The 17326-nt window shown below is 42.9% G+C and overlaps 1 protein-coding gene across 2 annotated transcripts in view; it reads right to left on the bottom strand.

Annotated features, from left to right (window-relative positions):
• LOC144492386 (nocturnin-like) overlaps positions 1 to 17100 on the bottom strand; it is a 28197-nt gene extending 11097 nt beyond the window's left edge. Inside the window, exons 1-2 of one of the 2 annotated variants that reach the window (XM_078210404.1) lie at positions 16711 to 17060; positions 11005 to 11166 (exon numbers count right to left, since the gene is read on the bottom strand). Coding sequence is in view for 1 of the 2 variants with exons in the window: in XM_078210395.1 (XP_078066521.1) it covers positions 16711 to 16945 (235 nt within the window). In the remaining variant the exon portion in view is untranslated. Of the gene's footprint in view, positions 1 to 11004; positions 11167 to 16710 lie in introns of both variants that reach the window. The other variant, XM_078210395.1, reaches the window with a different exon arrangement.
• Between the last annotated feature and the right edge of the window lie 226 nt (positions 17101 to 17326).

Genomic DNA, 17326 nt, shown 5'->3' with positions numbered 1-17326 from the left:
GTTTGGACAAAATGTTCTGCTAGTCCATTAGTAGCAGCATGTACGGTGCAGACCTATGTTGAATACCATTTTCTTGCCAGGAACTTTTGAAAGAAAGAGATCCATTGTCACTTACTAGTTTTTCAGGGACTCCAAAACTACTAAATACTTCTAGTATCTTGATAGTCTCCATTGAAGTATATTACAGCAACCCGCTGGCAACTTAGTGTGGAGATGCCGTGATGTCTGTGTCGATATGCGCGATCTTCTTGGAGACCCTCTCCACTTGGAGCCGGCAGATTGCGGTGTTGATGGTAGTCATGATGTGGAGATGCCGGCATCTCCACATCATGACTACCATCAACACCGCAAACTTAGTGTGAGCACTGGCCATTACTAAGAACATATGTCCCTTTCAAAATCCACACGCACCAGTAGCTAAGACTCTTCAGGCCATTCCCATGGATGCAGCAGTGCTATTACCTTCACACAGGAAGAGCATGTTCCAGCTTTCTCTTCAATTTCCGCATCCAATTCAGGCCATCAGAAGTAACTTCTCGCTATTTCCTGCATACATATGATTCTGCAATGGCCCTCATGTAGCTTCTCTAAACCTACTTTCTCAGTAGTGGCGGAATGATCACTCTAAGCCCCCAAAGAGGACATCCTGACTGTACTGACAGCTCCAATCTGCTAGACTAATAGGGTTTCATGTCAGGTGTTAATTCCAAAGTCTTACTTCATAAACTAAATCCATCCCTTCTGAGAGCACATGACCTCTGATTGTGTTTTCTCACTTGCCTAGAAGTGACAGCATGTGCTGTCTACTTGTTTAAAGTAGAAAATATTCCCACTTGAGTAGACTGACAACTACCTGGCAGTGGCCTGAAAATCCATCTGCATTATCATGTAGACTTGACTGCCAGTACTTAATGGCGTAATTATATGCAGACAAAAGCAATGCCCATCTTTGCATTCTATTTCAGCCAGTGGCAGAATTCCTGTGTGGGGTTCAAAAATGGTAATGAGTGGATAATGGTCCGTCAATGTAAACTCTCTCCCATACATGAACTAATGGAATTTCTTTACTCCAAAGATCATCCGTAATCTTCCCTTTCAATGTGTATAGTTACTTTCAGCCTTGCTCAAGGTTCAAGAAGCAAAAGCAATGGATCTTTCTTTACCCGATGGCATAACGTGAGGGGCAACTGCTCCTACACTATGATGCATAAGTTAACTGTAAGGGTAGAGTAAAATATGCAAGAACTTCAGATTTCAGTAACACCACTTTGCTTTGCACAAAAGCGTTATTGCATTGATCTGACCACTTCCACTTCCTTTTGGCACAAGAGGTTAGGTAATGGTTTCAGAATGGTTGCCAAATTTGCTACAAATCTTCTATAACAGTTCAGGAAGGAATGTAACTGGTTAATATTCTGAAGTGCAGGTGCCTCTGTAATGGCCTTAACCGTAGGTGGTTTGTGAAGGCCAGTGGCGTCAATCATGTGTCCCAAATACTCATCGGAGGATTGGAAGAACTTGCAATTCTTTGCAGATTTTCAGACCTTGGTCTTCCAATCTCTGAAGAGTGGCATCCAAGTTTCAAAGATGCTCCTCTATGATTCTTCAAGTGACTAAGATGTCATCCAGATGACACTGGACTCTTCTCAGTCCACTCAGGATCTGATCCGCTTCTCTTTGAAACAATGCAGAAGCTGATGTATCAAATGACAATCTTTGGTACTGGAACAAGGCTTTGTATCACAATTGTCAGAAGGTCCTGTGACTGCTTGCCCACATTCACCTGCAAGTAAGCTTGGGTTAGGTCAATTTTACTGAAATATTGATCTCCTGCCAATCCTGTAAACAAGTCTTCAGTGTGGGATAATGGATACTGTTCCGGAAATAACACTGGATTAATGTGCTCAAGTTTCTCGTTGTAAACTGTGTTTCTGGCACCAGCAAGACTGTTACTCCAGTGTCAACTTGCATCCTTACTCGCTATCCATCCAGCTGTGGAGTGACGCAGTATTGTTGTGTAGCACCTGCCTTTCTGCCATTCATGGTGTCATGGCTGATCCGTACCTCAATTCCACTTACCCTCCTTTGATCCATATTCCATCATACCCACACTTAGTAAAAATCTATTGACTGTTCAGACCGTAAATTTTAATTGAGGCAGCATCAAGTATTTTAGGTGAGGAGGGACTAGGGAAAAAGGGAATGTGAATTCCATATTTTCATTACCCACGAGTGTAGTGTTTCCTGATTTTAGTCCCGAATGCTTGTGGGCCTTTGTTCTGGAATGCCTGATCAGAGCAATTAACTCCTCTACCTATTCTCATCAATCCTTCTATTGTGTTGAACATTATTAGATCACCTTTCAATGTTTAAAAACTCAGTTGCATAAACTCGGCATGTATTCTATTGAGTTTAACCCTTGCAGTCCCTGTACAATCTGCTCTGTACCTCATTTTAAGACTAATATCTTTTCTGAAATACATTGAACAGAACTGAAAGTGATATTCCAGACGGGATATGACAATGAGCCTGTACTTCTGAAGCATAACTTCTATCCTACGCATTCCAAACCTCAAGAAAAAGATCTCATTAATTACAGTTTGTACCTGTTCATAGGCTTTTATGTTGCCACATTTAATATCAATTTACCTCTAAGCATACAGCACCTAAACAGAGTGGATCCTAGACTTCTTTTTTAATGCAATATTCCATCAAAATAGTGACTTATATTGCCAACAGCAGGTTGCCCTACTGGTTTAAAACTTACGGCTTTAAATTTGAGTTGTTTACAATGATGGGGAAGGGAAGAATTGTAGGATTCTAAAAAAGGATCAGCTGCCACTCAATCACTCCATGTTAGTCAGTACATCTTCTGCCCATGCTCCAGTTCTAGTATATATCAGGCTTCGACACATCATCCTAGGCATTTTTCAAAGGGGTGGCAGTGACCCACTGGACTAGTAATCCAGAGGTCCAGCAGCAGCTTGTCAGCAGCACCCACATCCCATCAACGAATAAATGATCTACTCAATACTATTTTGGGAAACTGGAACAGAGAATCTTTTAAATCTACAACCAATACTATCAATAAGTCACATACTGATTTCACATAATTTGACCAGTTTTGGTAATTTGGCAGCTTTAAATCATAATTAATATAAATGATGGCACTACATTTTTGCGACCAAAATGCAGTGCTCTCACTTTACTTCACAAGAACCCACCAAACTTATCCAGTCATCATCACCTACACTACACGAGTATTAATCTATAATGGACAGTAGAAATCTCGATCAAAGTACAGATGAATGATTAACATGCATACTATATTCTGGATTGTGCTACTGATACAACAATTTGAATTAAATGGGTGAACACCCATGTAAACATAGCACACACCCAAACATGATACTCGTTTAAATATAAACTTGTGATACTTGCTTAAATATAAACTTTGCTGAATGGAATTTCTATCACAGATGTTGTGCAAGAGATAGGCATGGATTCAAACTTTTATATGCAAAATATTAAAGTTACAACACAGCTGACAACATAATGTAGTCATGATTATTCTCCCATGCACGATAAGGAATTCATTCCTAGGAAGTATAGTAATTGCCTGAATGCAACTCATTGCCTGACAGCCACCAACCAGGGTTAAATTGAGGGCAAGTTGCAGAGACTAGGCTTGAATTCCCTCTGTATAGAAGATGAAGGGGTGGTCTATTTGAAGTGTTTTAGGATGATTAAGGATTTGATGGAATAGACGGGGGAATCTATTTCCTCTGGCAGAAGAGTCCAGGACAAGGGGACTATGGGTGATATCATAAAGTACTTCAAACGAGGGATAGTTGAAATCTGTATCTTGTACTAAAATGCTGAGAGACTTTATCAATTAAAAATTTTGAACTTGAGATAGAGATTGTTGGGACAGGGACAAAGTTTAGGTAACCAAGACAGGTAGACGGAAAAGGTCCGGATCAACCATAATCCAACAGGACGGTGGAAAAGGTTTGAGGTGCTAAACGGCCTAATCCTGCTCCTTAAATCAGATGCCACTTATAATCAGAGGAACTAGTTTTAATTCTGGCTGATTTTTCTATAGCACGGGTGACACAGCATGCTGGTTTTACAAAGCTGACACAGCAACTTTGTAGAGTGGCTTTCAGTAAAGCAACTGTCCTGATAGTTTGCAGCCAACTGCTACTGTACTACACAGTGTACTTTTATATTGTACCTTTTGGGACAAAATATAACATGGCTGGGTCAAAACCTACCACACCAAAAATTGGTGCTGTTTTGTTACAGCATAGGAGAAAATGGATGAAGGGGTTGTTCTGAGGGAAGATCGAGTAGTCATTCATTGGAGCTTAGAAGAATGAAAGGTGATCTTATTGAAACAAAAGATTCTGAGAGGGCTTGACATGGTAAATATCTTGAGGATGTTTCCCCTTGCAGGCGAACTGGGGTGCACAGTTTAAAAAAATAAGGGGTCTCCCAGTTAAGACAGAGATGAGGAAGAATTTCTTCTCTCAGAAAGTCACTAACCTTTGGAACTCTTCCACAGAAAGTAGTGGAAAGTCATTGAACATATTCAAGGCCGAGTTAAACATATTTTTGATTGACAGGGGAGTTACAGGGTTATGGGGCGACAAGCAGGAAAGTAGCATTCAGTCCATAATCAAATCAGCCACAATCTTACTGAATGGCAAAGCAAGTTCCAGGTGCCAAGTTTCTACTCCTATTTCTTATGATTTGATGAAGGTGTTTAAAATTATGAAAAGGGATGGGGCAAGGTAAAAAGATAGACTGTTTCCAGTGATTGAGGGGATTTAGAAATAAGGTTAAAGTACAAGAGAATTAGGACAAAGAGCAGATAAAAATTTTACTCTTTGCAGAGTGCTGTGACATCGTGAAATGAAACAAGGGCCGTGTTATTATTTTCCAATCGGTTACATAAGTGGTTGAAGGTAAGGGACACATGATGGGATGACTACTGTGACACTCAATGACCTGTCCCTATAAGGTAATTTCTTTGCAAGCTTATTTTAAAATGCTCTAAAGAATAGTGTTTATTCCAGTGACAGTGAAATACTGATACTGAACAACTTCTGTACAACACTGTACTTGTGCAGATTATGTGGCTGACAATATCAAGGCCTCTCTACTGGGAGCAGTACAGTACCTTGAACACGTTGCCAATTAGTTACACATACTGCAGAAAGGTTCAGCTGTCAACAACCATTGTTTAAAGATCAAGATGAAATAACAACACATTCTTAAAACAGACATTCAAAATCACTGGTTTTCTTATAGGCTTGTTTTATAAAAGTGCTTAAACTGAAAAACTATCCCCCCACCCCTCAAATCAACAAAATCTCCAAACAGGAAAGACTGGAAGTGTAAACTGTCACTTGATGGAAGTCTTTGCATGCTCTATACAGATTACATCATTATCTGAGAAAATAGATCGCCGCATTTCAGAATGGCTTCGCACATTAATAGTTAACAGACAAGTGGATCTCTTAGAATGAAGTACACTTCTCCTTGCTACATTCTAAATACCAAGGCACCATTAGGAAAAGCGGCTTATAAAGCCATCTGCATTCATTTTAAGAGAAGGGAGTAGGAAGATAATCATGACCATTTTGTTCATACATTAAAGTCCTACATTTCGCATCTCAACACCACAGGATTCAGATATACAAGTCCAACCAGAATCCTCCATCAACAATACAACAAAACTGGGCTCAGTTCTGCCCTATCCTTTTTTTGAAAAACCCTGAAAACATCCAGAGATCATTGTAAAGTTTGGTTTGCAAACAGCCGATAAGCAGAACTTAACCTTCCAATAATCTTCCCCATCAGTTAATTTATCTCCTAGGAAGAAAGTATTAATTCTAAATTCTGCAGTGTGCACACTGCTGGCTGGGTCGCTCATAATGTTAAACCAATGCCAAGAAACCATTTACCACACACTGATCTTCACATTCTGAATGAATTAGTTACATAATCTGCACAACATGGTTACCATGAACTCAATGCTCTCTGCTCTCAAATTAACCTCAAGACTGCTGAAGACATGGAGCCTCAGTGGACTGTGGCCAGCAATGCTCACTGAGTTTTATGTATAATGTTACATTCTGATAGCATCAGCACTTACTTCATACCCTATTAACTATTATTTTTCTCAGATAGCAGAAATATTACCAGCATACAATTCCCAACCTTCAATGCATAATCAGTCATATTAACAATCTAATCAACAGGACCCAGGGGAAATTTATTTAAGTATTTGGCTCTTGCTGGTCAATGCAAAACTGTTTCAGATGCACAAAAGCATTAAAAGTAGTGGAATTCAGGGGTCCAGCAGGTCAACTCACAATGAGGACTAATGGAAGGGTCTAATACTTCCCCAACAATTTCCACACAGCCTTATTTGGAGCAGAATTTCCACTTGCTGTAAAACAAGGACAGCAGTGAGGTAGTGACTCCTCTGTGGCCTGGCAGAAGTACAGTGTAAGAAGTTTAGCAACACCAGGTTAAAGTCCAACAGGTTTATTTGGTAGCAAAAGCCACACAAGCTTTCGGAGCTCCAAGCCCCTGAAGAAGGGGCTTGGAGCTCCAAAAGCTTGTGTGGCTTTTGCTACCAAATAAACCTGTTGGACTTTAACCTGGTGTTGTTAAACTTCTTACTGTGTTTATCCCAGTCCAACGCCGGCATCTCCACATCAGAAGTACAGTGGACAGAGACCAAAAGAAGCAGGACCCACCCAGAGATCCAGGTCTGACCCTGGAATTCAGCCAATGTAAGAATGTGACAGCACGAATGAAAGGGCACAGGAGGAACATAATGAACAATTCAGTAAGGTAGCTATGAATAAAGTTAGAGTAACTCAAAGCTCCAGACCAGTGAGCGCTTCCTTGAATGCCAAGAGGAGTCCAAAGGTTCTGATCAATCTTTCAAAGTTGTGCTAAGGGCTTGATAATTAGGGTTGCAGATAAACTGGGACCTGGGCGAAGCACAACTACTCTGTCAAAGAGACAATACAAGCACAATTGACCAAATATTGTCCTTCAATTTCTATGATCTGCAAATTGCCGATGTAACACCACTGTTCAAAAAGAAGCCAAGGGTGGACCAGTCATAAAGCTGTGACAAAATTGATATTCTCTGATAAAGACAGGTTGGTTAAGAGTAATCATCATAAATCAGTAAAAGATAGTAATGATTGACATACAGGGAATGCTCAAAGAATGGTTACAACACAGTACGGGGCTAATCAGCTCATCACGTTCATGCTTGCTCTTTGCAAGAGCAATTCAGTTTCAAGTCCCCATAGCCTGCTGTCTAACAGTTTTTCCTCAAGTCGCCGTTGGTTCCTTTGCCAATCATCATTGGTGAACTCTGCTTCTTGATCTTTCCCCCAAAGGGAACATTTCTATCTACTTTGTCTGGACTTATGATTTTGAACACTATCAAATCTCTTCTCAACCTTCTCTTTTCTAAGGCAAACAATCTTTCTCTACACTCTAGCTATGACTAACACGACATTCAGCACCCTCTCCTTTCCTTCTCTATGTACGGTATGCTTTGTCTGTATAGCACGCAAGAAACAATACTTTTCACTGTATACTAATATGTGACAATAATAAATCAAATCAAAACAATTCCAGCTCATCTAATCTGTCCACATAATGGATGTCCCTCACCCTGGGAACTATTCTCACAAATCTTTTCTGTACTCCAAAGATTTCATACATATTTTCTAAAGTGCGACATCTGGGATTGGATAAATACTCCAGCTGGGGCAGAACCAGAATTCTTTCAAGGTTGTACTCTATGCCTCTACTGATCAGGATAGCCCAGGATACTGTATGTCTTTTTAACTGTCTTTTCAACCTGCTCTGCCACCTTCAATGATTTGCATATACAAACCCAAAGGTCACAAAATACTACAAGTATTTACAGCACAGAAACAGGCTATGACAGTGTTTATGCCCAGACAAGCCGCCTCCTGCCCTACTTCGCCGAGCTTTTGGAACTAACTTCCTCCTCATCCCCACTTTCCCCCCTCTCAAGCACATTAAATTTTTCAGTAAATATTTTATCAGTTTTCAAACTACAGAAACTTTAAGTCCTCTTCAGCAAGCTGCTCCCATCCGCAAATGCTCCTGCAGTGATTTCTCATGTGTTTTAGGAAAGTGATAGTGAGAAGCTAGACCATCTTTATCCATGTGTCTTTGAGTTTCCTTTTCTGTTTCATTACCACTTGCTGACTCGCAAACCCCTGGGTGGTCAGGTACCAACCATCAGTTGGTCTCACTCATCCCGGCTTCCTTTCTCAAATTCATGAGCAACACACCTCAGACCATTGTTCCTCTTGTGTTCACCCCCTTTGGCCTCACCTCTGAGGCCACAAACTCCAACAACTGTCTCTACGTTCCATGTTGCCCCTCTTTGTGTTTCCTATTCAAATAACCACCTCACACTTCTCTGTACCAAATTTAATTTGCCCATCCCACCAAACTATGTCCTCTTGTATCCCCCATACAGTTCATGACACTCCCAAGTTTTGTGTCATTTGTGAAGTTTGAAAACGTGCCCTGAAAACCCAAGTATATATAGGTCATTGATATTTCATGAAAAGCAGTGATCCTTGTACTGATCCTGGAGAATCCGACTGCATAACCTTTCTCAAGTCCATAAAACAACCATTCACCATTTTTGCTTCCCGGCACTTAGCCAATTTCATATCTATGTTGCCACTTTCTCTTCTTTTATGCATCTTTGAGGAGATAATTGAATGCATTGATAAAGGAAACAATATTTATCAATTTTCACAAACTTATCGGATAAAAGAGCTGCCCAGGAGACTGATAAAATGAAGATGCATGATACATTCAAAGGAATGGAGCTGCCTGGACAGAAACAGGCTAGAGTGCTGAAAACAGAAGAGTATAGAATCCCTACAGTGCAGAAGGAAACCATTTGGCCCATCAAGTCTGCACCGACTCTCCAACAGAGCATCTTGCCAAGGCTCAGCCGCCCCTCCCTAGATCTGCAACCCTGTGCATTTACCCTGCTACTCCCCCCTGACCTACATACCTTGGAAACTAAGGGGCAATTTAGCATGGCCAATCCACCTAACCTGCACATCTTTGGACTGTGGAAGAAAGTTGAGCACCCGGAAAAAACCCACGCAGACACAGTGAGAACCTGCAAACTCCACACAGTCATCCAAGCCGGGAATCGAACCAGAGTCCCTGGCACCGTGAGACAGCAGTACTACTAACCACTGTGCCACCGTATCGTCCAGCAATATGAGTAGTCAGGTGTTCTTCATGGAGATGGAAAAAAAAAACACTGTAGATGCTGGAAATAAAAACAGAAAATGCTGGAAATACCCAACAGGTCTGGCAGCATTGGATGCCACAGATGCTGCCAGACTTGCTGAATATTTCTAGCATTTTCTGTTTTATGTCCTTTAGGGGATGTCTGTTAAAGTCATCATTTTTTTTCCCATTGAGGTCTGGAAATAAAATTTGAGGAATATTGCCAGAATTTGCAGATAAAACAAAAAAGGCACAAGTTGGCTAGGAAAAGGATTATAAGCAACTTCACAAAGTCAGACAGACCAGCAGATTGGCAATATAGTGCTATCAGCTGACATTTACTGCAAGAGAGATACTGGAGGGAAGAGGAAGCATTGTTAAAAAGTGAAAAGTATATAAAGAGCACAGTTCTGGTGATAAAGATTTATCACCAGAGCAAAGAAATTGGGAAAACAATTAAAATAGAGAGGTTGTTAAGACATGGCATATGCTATCAGCAGATTGTTTCAATAGCTTTAAGGAAAGTGGATAAATATTTTAAAATTAGAAAAATGTGGAGGAAAGAGTAAAGGAAGAGGACTAAGTGGATGGCTCCTTCAGAGGGATAATAATAACTATTATTTGCACAACGTGCTTAAACAGTAAGTGTTCCAACGGGCTTTTCAGGAGTGTAATCAAACAAACTTCAACCACATAAGGAGGTATCAGAGCAGATGACCAGAGGTCTGGTCAGAGGGGTAAGTTTTGTGGGGTAATTTAAAGCGGAACAGAGATGGAGGGGTGTAACAATGGAGTTCCAGCTCATAGGGCCAAGACAGCTGATGACACAGCCAAAGGTACAGTGTTTAAAATCAGGGATCTGCAAGGGAGGGAGGGGGGCGGCTGTGGCCATGAGGGAATCTGAAAACAAAGAATCTTAAAATTGAGACATTGCTTAACTGGGATCCAATGCAAGTTAGCAAGCAAAAAGATGACAAATGAAAGGGACTTGGTGCAAGTAAGGATGTGGGTAGCAGAGTTTTCAATTACCTCAACGCTATGGAACATGGAAGGTCACAAAGCAATGGGTTGGAATGGTCAAGTCTAGAGATAACAAAGCCACAGATGAGGATTTCAGCAGATGAGCTGAGGCAGAGTGGGGAGATGGTATACAGGGATGGCAGTGTTAGAAGCTCACCTCAGAGTCAGGCTCACTAAAGTTGTGAACAGTCTGGTTCAGCCTCAGACAGTTTGGTACCAGGGTGAGGGATAGAGTTGGTGGCGAGGGAATTGAGTTAGCAGTAGAGACTGAAGACGATGGTTTTGATCTTCACAACGTTTAGCTGGAAAAAAATTCTGTTAATCCGGTACTTGATGTCAGACAAGCAGCCCGACAATTTAGAGAGGTTGTAGTGAGGTAGAGCTAAGCATCATCATTGTGGAAATTGAGTATATTGGGGTGTTGCTGCTGAGGGACAGCATCTAGATGAGAAATAGGAAGGGTTGAAGAACACTAGAGGTAATGGTGTGAAGACAGGAAGAGAAGCGATTGAGCGATTCTTTGGCTATAATTAGATAAGAATGGAAATGGGTTGAGTTGTGCAATGGAGGAGGTGCATTATAGAAGAATGGTGTGGTCTCCTGTCCTGAAGATTACAGATAGGTCCAAAAAAAAAGGATATAGCTTACCTTTGACTCAGCGAGACAGGATGTGATTTGTGACTTTGATAAGAGCCTTTTCAGTATTGTGGCAGAAGAAAATCAGCTGGCCAGACTCAAACATGGAGCTCCAGATGGGTATAGATTTAGAAGGCATGCTGGGCTGAACCGCCAGCTCTGTGTTGTAAATGTCTGTGAATTATAACGCCCATGTATAAAATGTTCAAGCTATTACACTCAATGTACCGATATCACAGATTTCAACGATTCAAGATGGTAGCTCACCACCACCTTCTCAGGGGCAAGTAAGCATGGGAAATAAATGCTGGGTGTAGCAGCGATGTTTATATCCCATGAAGTAATAAAGAATTGCACCATAAGATTTAGTATAAATTCAAATGCCATAATAAAGAATAAACAGATTTCCATCCCTACAAACCCTTCTAGCAAAAAAAATAACTAATGAATTTGAGAGAAGTAAAACCAGATACATAGTAACTATACTTTTAAAATATTTGTGGGTGAGATGGGGCGGCCTTGAGGGTAGGAGGAAAGAACAAATTTTCACAAGCTTACAACTAGCGAGCTGAGAACTTACACAGCAGCAATTCATTACTGTATAAACAATTAAATCATAAAAAACCGATGAGGCAATTACTCATTACCGCACGCGTGGCCAAGTCATAAAAATGAATCGAAAGGAAATGCATACTATCAAGTGGAATCAAAAGGTAAATAACAGATGTTATCTACTCCTCCCTATAGTTTAAGTCATATCCTGGAGTAGCCAGTGAATCATGGTGTATCATGGTTTTACAGGACCGTGACTTTAAGCTTCTCACCCATGCGACTATTTTTCCATGTGTCAACAGATTATTTCACCACAGAACGCATCACAATTTAGCTCATCATCCTCAGAAAACCTGAACACAAGTCACATAACGTGAATGAGAAAAGGGAACTTTGGTTATCATGTAATTATCCCACTTCTCTCTAACACCGGACACTGAATCCAATCATAGTACCAATACAGCATCCAAACTGAGATTAGATGATTCAGCAGAGTTCAGGAACCGAATCTGGGTCTTACTAAATAAAGTGTAGCACTCTTGCCAGAGTTAGATGGTTGTGGGTTCAAGCCCCACTCCAGGGACTTTCAGCACAAAAGCTAACACTCCCAGTGCAGTACTGAGGGAATGCTGCGCTGTCAGAGACATTGGACTTGATTTTCATTTTGGGTTAAGGAACCTGACTCCCAAATAATTTTCAAGCTCCCAGATCTGCATTGCAATCTATAAATGAGGATGCACTAACTTGGCCAGCAGTGAACTTGACACCAATTAGTGGCACCGAGCCTTGCCAGGAGGTGGGAGCTGTCTGCAGAGCATGATCCTCAAAGAGAGACAGCAGTATGGATGGCACCTACCCCTGCCTTGCAGAAGACAGGAAGCACAATGTCAGAAGGCCAGCAGTTTTACTTTGCAACAAAAATGGCCAACTAAAAGACACTGCATCCAATCTCTCACACAAAACCCTAATTAGTGACAATTTTTCCTCAAGTAATAGAATTACCTAACTGCTCCTCACGTCAAACTTCACAGCTGTGCACAAATGTGCACCAAACTGTTCGGTTTTCGCAATTTGAATTGAAAATTGCCTTCTAGTCCGCACCAGCCCATTAGCAAGCTCCTTAAGGATCTTAATGGGCAGTTAACTAGAGCAAGCAAGATCCTGGCTCCACCACCACCCTCACTTTGAAAATAGCAGCATGTCCCGTAGGCATCAGGATGTGGACATCTCAGCCGAAAGCTTGCCAGTTCCCGTTGCCATTCCTACAGGATGGCAACTGAAAATCCCAGCTCTCATCTTTCAGACAAGACATTAAACTAAGCGCCCATCCTCTCTCAGGTGGACATAAAAGATCCCATAGCATAACTTAAAGACCGAGAGTGGGGAGAGGTGGGTTCTCCCCAGTGCCCTGCCCAATATTCAGTGCTCAAACAACATTACTAAAATTAATGACCTGATCATTACCAACTAGTGTTTGTAGAGCTTTGCCATGTGAAAATTGGCTGCCTACCTTACAATACATTCCTTCCTTACAATACATTCAAAATTGCTTATTGGTTGTAAAGTACTTTGGGATATCCTGAGGTTGTGATACGTACTATATTAATGAAAGTTGTTAAATACAAATGATGAGGAAACTCTGAACCTTGAAATAAAACTAGCCAGAGATACTACTTACAGATTGGAAGTGATGTAACAAACAGAAAGCCCAGATACATGCATATCAAGATTGCTTGGTAGTCAGGCAGTTTTGAAAGCTCTGAACCTCCCAACTAAATGGAATGGCCATGCTAAAATTGCCCTTTGGTGTCCAAAGAGGTGTAGGTTAGGTGGATTAGCCATGGTAAATGTGCAGTATTAGGGCAGGGGTGGGCTTGGATAAGATGTCTTTCGGAGAGTTGGTGTAGATTCAATGGGCCGAACAGCCTTCTTCTGCGCTCCAGGGATTCTATGATTAACTGGAAGAATAATGGTTTGACTGGTATGGCATGTGCTGAGTAGTTAGTTTAGGTTTTAGGATGGATTGTGCTACTCACAACAAGATCCCAGTAATCAGTGAAGCCAAGCAGCAGCACTGGGATCTCCTGGCGTCTCACCCAATGCAGGTTGCAAACGTGGGGCAGCATAGTAGGGTAGCACAGTAGTTAGCACTACTGCCTCACATCACCAAGGACGGGGTTCAATTCCTGGCTTCGGTCACTGTGTGGAGTTTGCACATTCTCCATGGGTTTCCTACCACAGTCCGAAAGACGTGCTGGTTACGTGCATTGGCCATGCTAAATTCTCCCTCAGTATATCTGAACAGGTGCCAGAGTGTGGCGACTAGGGGATTTTCGCAGTAACTCCATTGCAGTGTTAATGTAAGCCTGCTTGCAACACTTACAAATAAACTTAAACTTGATTCCAGGAACATCTCACTCCTTCAATGGAAAAGGACCCCCCAGAATGGCAATGAACTTGAAAACTCAATGAAGAGGAAACAGAACTGCAGTGTCACAGAGTGAAGTACCACCACTGGTGAGAGTGAAGCAAAGAAACACTGCAGGACTCTCAACCAGTCCTGCAATCTGTGAATCACCCGGTTGACAATGGCCATATTAAAAATAAAGACACCTAAAAAGCAAGGACTAACTTGTTGCAAGTTCCTTAGGTGTCTCTATTTTACAGGTTCCACACGCGTAGTTGAAGCCTTTTTCAGAACAGGAGCATGAGCCATTTTAGAATATACCTTTGATGTTGATAAGGAAATGAGAAACACTCACTTTGAATACACAAAGAATAAAAAATTACAGCACAGGAACATGCCCTTCGGCCCTCCAAGCCTGCACCGCCCATGCTGCCCGACTTAACTAAAACCCCCTACTCTTCCGGGGACCATATCCCTCTATTCCCATCCTATTCATGTATTTGTCAAGATGCCTCTTAAAAGTCACTACCGTATCTGCTTCCACTACCTGCCCCAGCAACAAGTTCCAGGCACCCACCACCCTGTGTAAAAAATCTGCCTCGTACATCTCCTTTAAACCTTGCCCCTTAAACCTGTGCCCCCTAGTAGTTGACTCTTCAATCCTGGGAAAAAGCTTCTGACTATCCACCCTGTCCATGCCTCTCAATCTTATAGACTTCTATCAGGTCGCCCCTCAACCTCCGTCGTTCCAGTGAGAACAAACCAAGTTTCTCCAACCTCTCCTCATAGCTAATGCCCTCCATACCAGGCAACATCCTGGTAAATCTTTTCTGTACCCTCTCCAAAGCCTCCACATCCTTCTGGTAGTTGGCAACCAGAATTGAACACTATATTCCAAGTGCAGCCTAACTAAAGGTTCTATAAAGCTGCAACATAACTTGCCAATTTTTAAACTCAATGCTCCGGCCGATGAAGGCAAGCATGCCGTATGCCTTCTTTACTACCTTCTCCACCTGCATTGCCACTTTCAGTGACCTGCGTACCTGTACACCCAGATCCCTTTGCCTATCAATACTCTTATATTAACACATTTTCCTTGAAAACAGACAATGCTGTAAATACTCAGCTGGTTAAGTATTCAGCTTTTTGGCATTTTTCTCAATACTAATTTAAATATTTGAATTTCAATGGATATAGAGAATATTTATCTGTTGTTTTTGGCTTGATTTTAAAATGGAGGGGGCACCATTTTGAAAAGCAAATCCCAAAAGTAAAAGGAACCATAGTTATAACAAAGCATGCTATGTCTGTGAAATGGGTGAAAACATCTGCATCACCCCCTTCAAGAGGATATCCTGCTAGTAACTTTATGGCAAATAAAACACAACAGCAGTGCACACATTAAATAATTGAAACAATTCACAGGTTTAACGTACAACCTGGAAACTAGCCGGGGGTGTGCTTTCTGCTCTCATTTCGCTGCCCACAGTGGAGTCATTACTGTATTCTGCAGGTTGTGTCACAGTTGATTCATGCTGGAAAACGTGTTGTGGCTAGTCATCAAGACCCCATCAGATGTGTCATAAATCAATGGATTAGTAAGCCTATCATTCTCTTTCAAACTTTTTAAAAACCATTTAAAGTTCCATTTTCATTACACCTCTTGCAAAAATTAAAAAACTCTGCCCTCGAAAAAATTGAAACATTTTTCATAGCAGAACCGGACCAAAGCAGTTGGTGACATTCCAGTCATTCTGCTATAGTATATTGTCTCCTTATCCATAAAGTCAAAAAAACTTGGTACAAAAACTTAAAATAGTAAAGGGAAGTGTCCAAAAAGAAATTTATAAGAGCCTGCAAGCTTTCAGAAGGATGCTATTGCTGTTCCAGTTTATCCATCGGGGCACTCCCTACAAATGAGGATAGACTTCCAACAATAAGCCCATTTCCCCCAACCTCAACTGTTGATATCGCCAACTATGCACTCATGTTAAGTCTTAAAAGTTAAAGTTTATTTATTAGTGTCACAATTAGGCTTACATTAACACAGCATTAAAGCTACTGTGAAAATCCCCTAGTCGCCACACTCCGGCACCTGTTCGGGGAGACCGAGGGAAAATTTAGCATGGCCAATGCACCTAACCAGCATGTCTTCCGGACTGTGGGAGGAAACCGGAGCACCTGGAGGAAACCCATGCAGACACGGGGAGAACATGCAGACTCCGCACAGACAGTGACCCAAGCCGGGCACTGTTGAGGCAGCAGTACTGACCACTGTGGCCACCCCAGAAATGTCTGGAGAAAAAGTTTCCCATTAGAACCTATAGCAAAATAGAGCAACAAGTGCAGGGTCTGAGGCGACAGGACAATCTCTGACTTCATTGAAACGTTGGAACCACCCCCGGAGGGTGGGGAAAATTGGGGTGTAACGGTAGGCTTGTCAGTGAACCACCCCTCCCACTCCCTTCCCCACTTTGCCCAAACCTTCCTGAATGATGTGAAGGGTGAATGACAAGGTTGACTCCCAAAGATTTAAACCCATTCCAGTTAAAGAGACCATTTCCCCGATGAGGGAACAATAATTATTCATTCAGTAGATCCCAGACAATGACTGCCCTCCCCTCCCTCCTCTCTGATTCAGGCGGGGTTGGCGCCGGCGGGGTTCTCGCCGGCGGGGTTGTCGCCCCCGTGATCGTCCCCCCTCAGACGAGCAGCCTCTTATTCTCCCCCCTCTCTTGGCCTGAGCGGCTCCTACTCACCCGCCGCCGCCGCGCCGGCCGTTACTCCCCCGGTCGCCGCCGCTCCCCCGGCCGTCCCCGGAGCCGCTCCCACGTGCGTGTTAACCTCACAGGCGCCCGCCGCCGAGTCGGTTTTCCTGAGCGGGGGAGCCCGGCGCCGGAAGGCGGGCGAAGAGCCGGACATGAGTTGCAGCAGATCCCGCTGGCGGAACGTTGCGCACAGCCGAGCGGGTGCCTTAAACATTACCGGCCGCATAGGCTGCTCTGCTGTCCACCTTCCTTCAGCCACCAGCAGACAGTGGGACTGAGTGAATCACTCCTCCGCCTGCCTGCCGGCCCGCCGCCGCCGGCCCACACCCCCTGCGGAACGCGCAGGCGCCACCACCGCCTCGCTCCTCCTCCTCCTCCTCCACTCCCCCCACACCAATCTGTCACGCGCAGGCGCCGCCACTCAGTGCCCAAGCTGTGACACGCAGGCGCAGCTGCTCCGCCCCTACCGACACACACTGATGCGCCCCCCCATACTATGACGCACGGGCGCGACCGCCCCGCTCCCATCACCAACCTGTGACGCACAGGCGCGACTACCACCCACTCCCAGCATCACCCTGTGACGCGCAGGAACGACCGAACCGCC

Source organism: Mustelus asterias, chromosome 1, assembly GCF_964213995.1.
Source record: "Mustelus asterias chromosome 1, sMusAst1.hap1.1, whole genome shotgun sequence".
Classification (NCBI taxonomy): Eukaryota; Metazoa; Chordata; class Chondrichthyes; order Carcharhiniformes; family Triakidae; genus Mustelus; species Mustelus asterias.
This window is presented reverse-complemented; position numbering and strand designations above follow the sequence as displayed.